The sequence below is a fragment of the Platalea leucorodia genome (genome assembly GCF_965183815.1).
Source record: "Platalea leucorodia genome assembly, chromosome: 6".
Taxonomy (NCBI): Eukaryota; Metazoa; Chordata; class Aves; order Pelecaniformes; family Threskiornithidae; genus Platalea; species Platalea leucorodia.
In genome coordinates this window covers 75,304,606-75,314,513 of record NC_138828.1, presented here as the reverse complement: position 1 = coordinate 75,314,513, position 9,908 = coordinate 75,304,606, and the positions used below count along the sequence as shown (strand labels likewise).

At 46.9% G+C, this 9,908-nt stretch overlaps 1 protein-coding gene across 1 annotated transcript; it reads left to right on the top strand.

Annotated features, from left to right (window-relative positions):
• LOC309591973 (uncharacterized protein) lies at positions 1 to 1,436 on the top strand (the record flags this gene model as incomplete). The annotated part of the gene is made up of 2 exons (XM_082314982.1): positions 1 to 202; positions 835 to 1,436. 2 exons carry the CDS (start codon positions 1 to 3, stop codon positions 1,434 to 1,436), a joined length of 804 nt encoding a protein of 267 aa, XP_082171108.1.
• Between the last annotated feature and the right edge of the window lie 8,472 nt (positions 1,437 to 9,908).

Below are 9,908 nucleotides of genomic sequence, written 5' to 3'. Positions count from 1 at the left end.
ATGGTGCAGCTCGGGGGTGGCCGCCGAGCCCCACCGCCGGCCCCGGCCGCGCCGCCGGCCTTCAGCATCGACAGCATCCTGCAGCCCGGCCCCCGCCGCCCGGCCCGGGAGCAGGGCAGAGCCCGCCGCGCGCTGCCGGAGGAGCAGGAGGAGGAAGAGGGGCCTGCGGAGCAAGACCCCAGTAAAGGCTCCAGCAACTCGGGTACAGAGCCGGCAGCCCCACTCAGGCTGTCTCGCACGTCGGGTCGCAGCCCGGTCCCCACCCAGGAGGTGGCCCCGGCCCGGCCCGCAGCCCCGCACCCGGCGGGGGTCTGCCCCGGGCCTCCCCGGCGCCGCCGGGCCGGGACCGCGCACCCCCACACGCAGACATGAGCACACACACACACCCCCACGCGCAGACACGAGTGCACACACACCCACAGGCAGCCGCGGCACCCACGCAGCCGGAGGAGGAACCGAGGCTCGGCGGACGGACGGGAGGAGATGTCACCGGCACACGCACACGCACACACGCACCGACCTGCTTCCAGGGGCTTTTCCAGGGTGTTTTACCCCCCTCCCGGCCTCCTTGGTTGGTTGTCCCGCGTCCAGGGGCCCCTGACTGCTCTGTCATACAGCTGGCGGAGGGATTTCCTTAGATCCTTACTGGAAGCTCCTCACCCTTCTCCCCTCTGGAGGGTGTGGGGGGCCGTGGCCAGCTCTCGGCACCCCCCTCCCCATCCTATCCCCCCCCGGCCCCGCTCCCCAGCGCTCAGCCGGGCCGTGCGTGCATGCGGGGCGGGGGCGCGGGCGCGGGCGGCGGCGGGGGGCTGATGCTGTGCTTTGCCGTTGCAGGCAGCGAGCCCCGCCGGCTCCGGGCGGAGGGGACGAGCCCTGGCCTCCGCCCGGAGGCCGAGGGCGGCGGCAGCGGCGTGGGCTCCCCGCTCCCCGCGGAGGGGCCGGGCGGTCCCCGGCAGCCGCCGCCGCGGGAGGCCGGGGGCTGCGGCGGCGAGAGCGGCAGGTCGCCGGCGGCGGGCGGCAGGAAGAAGACGCGGACCATCTTCTCCAAGAGCCAGGTCTTCCAGCTGGAGTCCACCTTCGACGTGAAGCGCTACCTGAGCAGCGCCGAGCGGGCCGGGCTGGCCGCCTCGCTGCACCTCACCGAGACCCAGGTGAAGATCTGGTTCCAGAACCGCCGCAACAAGCTCAAGAGACAGATGTCGGCAGAGCCCGAGGGCCCGGGGCCGGGGCCGGGGCCGGCGGAGCCCCCCGGGGAGCCGCCGCCCGCCGCCGCCGCCGCGGCTCTCTCCTTCCCGGCCCTTTACAAGGACAGCACCCTGCTCAGCCGCTGCTTGCTGCCGCTGCCCTTCCCCTTGCTCTACCCGGGCAGCGCCATCCCCTACCTCTGCCTCCCGGGGCCGGGCAAGCACTTCAGCCTGGTGGACGGGGACGTATAGCCTCTCCCCCCGGCCCCCGACCTTCCTCTTGCCGGGGGCCGCCCCGATGTTATTTATGCTCCCGCCGTGTCGGTGGGGTGCCCGCCTTCGCCACAGCCGGCGGCAGCCTCCCCCCGGCCCACGGAGGGGCCTCCCGGGCTCCCCCCACCCGTGTCCGTGGGCCGCCGACACGTTGTTAAACTTCAAAGGGCGCTGCCAGCCCGCCCTCGCTCTTGCAGCACTTTTTCTCTGGTCAGGACGGAGGAGGTAACACGGAGCCACCAAAGAAACCGGGATGTGTTCTACCTCCCTGCCTCCCAAATTATCCTGTGCCCGTATTTCAGGGGAGCCGATGCTCTGCCTCGGCCCACGGGGACTGTCCCCCCGCGTCTGCCCCAGCGCCCCGGCCCTCGCCATACCGTGTACCGAGTCACTTCTAATACAGCTTGCTAAAAGCGAAGGCCGCGATGTGCTCCTCTATCTCAAATTCTCGACCTCTAATATCTCTCAGATTAACTTCTCCCCATCTTTGTCGTTATAAAAATGTAGACACCTTTCCTCACATCTGGTTCTGAAACTGTGGCTTCTCTGATTTTTTTTTTTTTTTTCCCCCTCCCGAAAAAATCCAAGCTCTCTCTCACACTTTTTGTGCTAACTGGTTCTCAAGCTGTGGCTCGTCTGATGTTTTTGCAGAACAAGGCAAGCTGTCTCTCATACTTCTTGTGCTAACCCCGCCCCCCGAAATCTCGTGGGACAATTTTATCTGCTATCCTAGAGTAAAGAAGTGTTATTTTTTTTTTTTTCATAGATTTCCAAACGCATTTGTCGTCCTTTGGTTTCAAAGTTCACACGCTTTATATTCAAAGGTTGGAAATAAACCTTTTCAGAAAGCTGAAATGCATGCCTTTTCAATACAGTTACTACTAGTGAGTATCCAACGAAAGATATTGCCTAGAGTGCATCGACGGTTTTTATTTTAAAAATAAAGGTTAAAAACACAATCGTGGCATTACGAAGTTCACCCGTGCGTGCGAAAACGGGCAACTTGTCGAGTTTCCCGGTGGGAAAAAAAAAGCGATAGGTGTTTCGGCTAGATAAGAGCGTTTTTTCTTTCTTTTCCCCACTCTTATTCCATTTGTCTTTCCGTGGGCAATGAACGCCGATGTGCAGGGAAGCTGCGGGCGGGTGCCTGGGCCGGCCCGGCCAGGAGACCCGGGCGCAAGCGGGAGCCCCGCGGCTCAAAGCCGCTGCTGTGATTTATTTCCCGGCCGGGACGGTGCCGCTGCGGGGACGGCCGGCGGGTGTCATGCAGCCGGGGAGCCGGTGCCAAGGCGGTCCCTGCGCCAGCCGAGCGCTGGAAAGCGGCTTCAGCGGCTGTGTGAAGTTTTCTCACGGTTGCGATGATTCTGGGAGAGTTGTTTGACCTCTCCTCTCGCTTTTTAATCGGTCTCGAATTAGTGTCAAGTATCAGGAGGAGTCTCACAGGGTGCCCTTGCTCTAGAAAAAAAACCACTATCGAGGCTATTGCAAGGACGGTATAATGAAGTGGACACGCTGAAGGGGACCTGCCGGCTTGCACTTCACAGCTCAGGTTCCCCCAAGCTGCAGCTCCCGGGAAGGTGCAGGCGGCGAAGTGACGGTTTGGCTCACACGACCGACCCCTTTTTCCTGATCTGACTTTATAATGATAGTTAAAGAAATTAAGCTCTTCTGAGTCCGCGAGTTACTCCGTGGCTAAAAACATTTGGAGACACATATAAGCGATGATGTCCTTATTTCCGACGATGACGTGATATGGTTCGCATGCGCCTATTTTTTCATAACTGATGATCTATATCGGAACCTCCCTTTAGTTGTTACTTCTAATATTTCCAGTTCCACCTTTACTTGGTTACTGCCACGAGATTAATCAATACCGATAGAGGCAAATCCTGCTTTTTCCAAATCCCTAGCAATGGAAGTTTGACCGGTGCAGCAGCTACAAACTGAGGTCCCTTTCTTTAGTTCTTTAACATGGAACTAAAAGTCATTTAAAGAAACTGCCCTTCCACATAACTGCAGCCTCAGATGTCTTCGTGGTGAAAGATAATTATATAACAAGTCGCTATTCGGCAATTAATCTACTCTTCACCGCATTTATCAAACCATTTTCAGTCTTATTCTTCTCTCTGTTTTATCAAATTGCCGTTCAAATTGTTTCTGGAGTTACGGAGGCAGCTGAAGGAAAACACGGACTTAAAACCCGGAGCGAGTTATTTTACAACAACAGCAACAGAAAGAGGTCTTCTGCATGCCGTAGTTCCAGTGCCCAGTCCGATTTCACAACTTGCTGACCACCAACTCCAAAGCTGCGATCGTTGGGAGTTAATGTTGCCATCGGTGAATGCCTGAAACACCCGGGTGGCTGGAAAAAGTAAATAACCAGCCCGAAATTCTCATCCCCCATCAAGATACAACTGCTGGTATCGAGATCGTTGGCCAAAAATATTAACCAAACTGTTGCTACTCAGTGTAACACGGCCAGTAGCAAGGTGGCTTTCTCTGAAGAAAACCAAGTTCACCATGCATCAGGATTCCCAGCTGAGCAGTCGCTGCTGATCACACTGAATACTACTGACATTTCTTTTAGAGCTTAAAACAATTGCATTTGCAATTATAAATCGTTCCCACTACAACAAGAGATTGCTCCTAGCTACGGTGCAGCAGGAGATTAGTACTGGCTAACCTATTGGTGGGATACTTTAAAAAACGAAAGAAACCACAATAAAACTAAACAAAAAACCTTCTGTAAGAGCTCGCAAACAGTTTGAGGGGGGGAAAAAAAAAAAACAAACCAAAAACCCTCCCCAAAAAAACAAACAGTGCTAGAACTGATGAGTTGCTGGAACTGAGCTTTAATGTGCTGTTAAAATTTGACTGATGCAAAGAGATAGTGCAGCTGGGTGAGAAGCGGGAGGAAGACATGATGTCCTTCCATATTGAAGGGATTCTCTATTAAAACCTCATATGTAGTGTTGCAGGGTTTGTTGTTGTTTTTGTTTTTGGTTTTTTTTTTTTGCATTAGAAGAATAGCTAGAGGCCCTACCTGTGCTGGGAGATCCCTCATGTTAGGCATGGCACATACGTAATGACAGCCTACCCCAGGATAGTCTATAAACTGAATAGAAAAGAAAGATATGCCTAAGACCTGAACCTTCCAAAAGAAGGATTGTAATCAAACACAACCTTTCTCAACAGGAAAATATATTTGAAGAGCAGTTGGATACATACATAAATGCACTGGATACATACATAAATGCATTGCTCATGAAACAGTGCAATACAAGGGCTTAAAAGAGCTGCTCTATCTCTTCTATCTCTTTGTAAAAGCCCCATGTGGCTGTTTCGAAGTGCAGCAGCTCCAGTAAACTTGACTTTCATCTCACCTGTGATGTTGTAAAATTCCCTGGGATTAGGATGATCAATCACACTGCTGCACGTGGCAGCTTTTCTTGTTGAAGAGCATGCCAAAGATGCAATTATTTCTGTTGGAAAGTAAGTCTTCTCACTTGTCTGCTCTGTTGGAAGGTTCTGCAAAACTCCTCTAGGACTGATTTCCCCCTGGAGCGTCCTGATTGGGAGGCTGAATCAGGCACTTGCTACCGTTTTGTTTTGCTTTGCTGTTCTCTAATCACTGTGTACATAGACATCTTTATGGACCAGCACAAGGACGTTGTGCCAGCCCCTCTTGTCATCTCTCCTGCTATTTGGACTTCTGCTTCTAATTAGGCTGGTGCTCACCTCCACAAGGTGAGGGAAGGTATGGCACAGACTATAGGGAGAAAAATTACTCAGCATAGCTCTTTGGCTTTGCCAGTGGTTAATTTAGAGTACAGAAGACTATCCTGCTTCTCCTCGGCTCCTGGATTTCCTATTTCTTTCTTTTTTGTTAGGTTAACCTGCAATGGTAGATTGTCTTCCCTTTTTTAAGGAAAGGATTCAACTTACTACACCTTTTGTATGTTCATAAGCAGAAGTAGGGTTTCATCTGCCTAGCAGAAGGCTTGCAGTGTTACCCCAAAGTGTAGTATTCTTTCATGTTCTGCAAGGAAGTCACCACAGATTTACATTACTGGAATTAGGAAGAGAAAGAAAATCAGATTGGAGTGCGACACAGTAAAAATGCTTTCTGTGCATCTTCTGTACAGTGGAGGTCCAACTGCACTTTTTCTTGAAAAGCCAGTAGTGTCTCTTCTCTGCCTCTTCATGTGAATGTATGCAGGCTAAACTTGGGCCGGGCCTGATTCTGCTTTCCCTTACAAACACATGGTTAGAAGGCAAGGTTGTGACCTCTAGAGTACGCTTGACTTAGAGCTGAATTTGTCAGATTGAGTCCTTAAGATCTTTTCCTTTTTTAAAGTATGTGAAGTAGTAATATTCTCATCATTATGATGTGAAATAGTAACCAGACTGAAAAAATGAGATAGGGATTTACTGGAGAGGCTTGGAAAAGGGTGAAACTCATTGCTCCATGCATCTACATTTGCCGCGACACTGATGTTGAACACGCTCTTACATCACGAGATGTGATTGCCGACCAGTTCATCTGTCACTTAACTTTAAAGATCATATATACATTGCTTAAAATAAAAACCTGGAAACTGTCTGTTACTAAAAATAAAGGCCACCAAACAGTATAGTATCAGGAATATTCATCTTGTGTCTTATTTTGCATTGTAGTACCTGTGAAATGCTCCGCGCCTAAAAGCAGGAAGCCTTTTATTTCAGAGAATAATTTAACTCTAGAGAAGACAGTGTGTTCTGGCACAGCAAATGGTGACTGCAATATAATCAGTGCACAGAGGGGAGAATCATACCTGCCTCTTCTCTGCTCTCAACAAATCAATTACATTGGTACTGGTATTCATATAAACCCCAATAGAGACCAGAGAACATTACCGGATATTCTAAGAAAAATGAAATGTAAAGGAATGTCCAGTGTGAAAGAGCACAACATTCCCAGCTCTATCATCAAAATCAAGTTACTTTGCACAAAAAGCGATTGAGAATACACAAGCAGGGAAAGTCTGCAAGATCAGATAATCTGCAGTAGGCTAGAAGGTACAAAGCAGGAGAGGAAGACACAGTCGTGCCTGAAGGGGTCTCTAAAGAGGGCTGAAGCATGGCAGCGGGTAACAGATTTTCAAGTAAAACTTTGTGCCTGTCTGTGAGCCTTTTAGGACCTAGTGGACAATGGAGACTGCTTTTACAAGCAGGTATGTGGTCAGAGGGTCAGGAGCCGTAACTGGAGTCAGCAGCCCAATATATCAGATACAAATCACGAGTCTACCAGGACAACTGGGTGTTGTGTCAGACCAGAATTGATGGGTGGGTTTGAGGACAAAGGCAGAGCTTTGAGTAAAGACCTCATTGTACAGACCCACATCTGGATTTCTGTTCTCCACAGTCTACTTCAGTCATGCGTGTCCTTTGGGACAGCGATGTCTGAGTTGGTCTGGTTGGAGCAGAAGCCACCCTAGTTTGATGAAACCTTTTTCATCAGGTGTTTGTGAATCATTACACAGGAAGAAATGACACCTTATTAAGCAACAGATACTTTCTCACAGTTTTGATTTTTTCATTACTTTCATACTCAGATTTACAGAGGTCAGAAGTACGACCTTTCTAAAGGATACACCTATATGAGAGAACAACTGGGGAAGTTCTTCTTCATGGTTTTCTTCTATCTTGGATTGAAATTATTGAACCACTATGGCTCTTCTCAAGTAGGGATGGAATCCTAGCAACCGATGAAAATCATAACTTGATTAAATCTAGATCAGCTTTCATCCTGGCTTTCCTCCCCTAATCTGCCAGATCCAGCTCTTCAGTTCTTTCAACAGCCTTCTATAGGGCAGCCATAAGAACCTCTGTTCAGCCTGTAGATTTTCTCTAGGAACATTTCCAAGTTTTATTTGTGACCACCACTGAGAAAAGTAAAGCTACGTACACAGCCAACACAACTGGAAAGATTGGTGTGAACTCTGGTTCTTTCTAAGCATCACGAGTGGAATATTTTATTGAAAAATAATCCCTATATGTTATTATTAAGTCTTTTTAAAGTAACACCAGTATTCAAATCAGAAAGGAGATTTGACTACCAGGTAACCATAACATTCTCTGAGTTCCAGACCTCTAGGAGACATATATCATCATATACACGTAGAGACTATACTCATTATGAAGTATATACTTCCTTAAGTTACTCCTGACAATATAAATGTTCCTTATTTTTCATTTTTGTAAATAAGTAACAATTTTAGATCTATGTTGCAAATCAATAGCTGGGACTCACGGACCAAAGTCTTTAATTCTTTCCTTAGGGTTACAGTGTCTACTGAATCTTTCACTGTCTGTTACTGAAGTTGGAGTGAATCCTTTGTGTGGACAGATAAAGACCTGAATGTCCTCATGTTCTTCCATTCAGACTGAGATTTATAATGTCTGTATGCTGATTCCTAGTCATCAGCTGAGTAAATAACTGATACTCATGTATTTTGAGATATATTTGTATGTGCTTTAGCAGATAATAAGACACTGAAAAATGCTAAATGGTTAAAAAAGTTTTATTTATAGCAGTCTCTAACATTTAGTACATGTAGGATTGTTTGACAACTTCTCTGACACATACTCTGTCTTTTTGCGCAACACAAGTGAAGTAATCTAGAGCTGTTATGGTATATTACTGTGTAATTTCAATGTTTGCTTAGTCATTAATGTGAAATTATAGATGCAAAGAACTCTAATTACTCTGTAGGAAATGTTATGTGGTAGGATGTGCATGTGTTTTTAAAAGAGCCTGTAATTTGTGGATTTGTAACTAAATATCTGCATTCAATTTCCATTATTAGGTAATTACTTCGCATATGTGTTTGCTTCGTCAGACTCCTAACTTTTTAATGGATAAAGAGAACAGCACTAGTTTCTATACCCTTGTGTCAACAAGCTTTTAATAGCCCTATGGTAAAAGTTGTAAAATTGGGATGCAGGCAAAATAGATGAAAAGATAGCAGCTAAATTAAAAAAGAAGTATGCTTAGCACTGTGAACTTACAGACTGTGTCATGAAATCTGTGAAAAAGTACCTGGAAAATAAAGTTATATCTTCATATTATGGAGCTCACAGAACTCCTTATCACTAGACATATCAAGCAACAATTGTTTCTTAATGTTTCCATAGTGTTACTTTGCTAGATGAATTTTATCCTAAAAGAATAATTATTTTCTTGAAAAAAGGATTTCTGATTTAGAAATGCAAAATAGTTTGAAAATAAGTATTATGACTAGCAACTCAGTTATTAAGGCAAATCCCACCTTTAATGAAGTCTCTCAATAACAGAAACTCGATCTCTCAGTCACTTGCATGTGTCAAGAGAGACAGAGAATCTATAAGCATCACTAGCAGAAATAGCAGATGGCTGACACAGTTAGGACATCAGTCCCCTTTGCCATGTCATTGGACTCTGATCTAAATCGATGGGGAAATGTCCCTAATATGTCTACTTGTCCCTTTATTGTATAATCTTTTGCCCTGGGTCAGATGCCAGGATCAATGGATTCTCATGTTTTCTGTTGAATTCACTGACTTCCTATTATGGAAGAGGCCACTTAGGGCGGTGACAGTAATAGCAGGGGACTGCACTTGATGAACTGAAAGCGCCTTCCACCATAAGTCTGGCCGAGGATTACTGTAAGCAAACACCAAGAAACATTGTAAGTGAAAGCAATTTGGGAAGAAGCTCTGGGAACTTCTGAAAGGCATGCATTTTTAAACATATGGCTTTTCACTCCAAAGCTATGTTTTGGCGAAGCGCTATTGTCAGACTTGATTAGATTACTCTAACCCTCACAGATCTTCTTGGAAGCTGAGGAACACATCTAGCAAACCCACGGGGGCATGATACCAAAGTAAGTCAAGTGGCTTGGAAAGTCTCTTTTGATCAGGTCTTTTCTGAAAGAGAATCTGGGTGCTCCTCTCAATAAAAGTGGTGAGAAAACCATGGCTTAATTTACTGGAGGCAGGACCTAAGATATATCATACATCAGGCTCTTAGAAATGGCTAAAAAAAATGAGGAGCTCGTGCATCTTGTGAAAGGCTATGTGCACTAATTTTCCACTGCTGTTTTTGCTTTCTGCTACAAGCCCCAGAGGAATATACTGTTTATATTCTCAGATTGTTTTATATACTCAGATTATTCCAAGGTCTTTTTTTTGAACATGCAAAAAACTACAATGAAATGTCAGATTCACGAATCGAACATAACACTCTCCCAATATGAATGAAACGAAGCAGCAGGGGCTTATCTTCAGCAGACTTTATAGGTCAAGTCCTTTTCCAGGGTCAGACAGCATCAACTTTGCAAAAATTAAAATTTCCACAATAATCTATAGGTCTGTGAAATGGGGTTGAGTCTCATTCCTAAACAGAATATATATGGCCTTTGGCTATGTTTG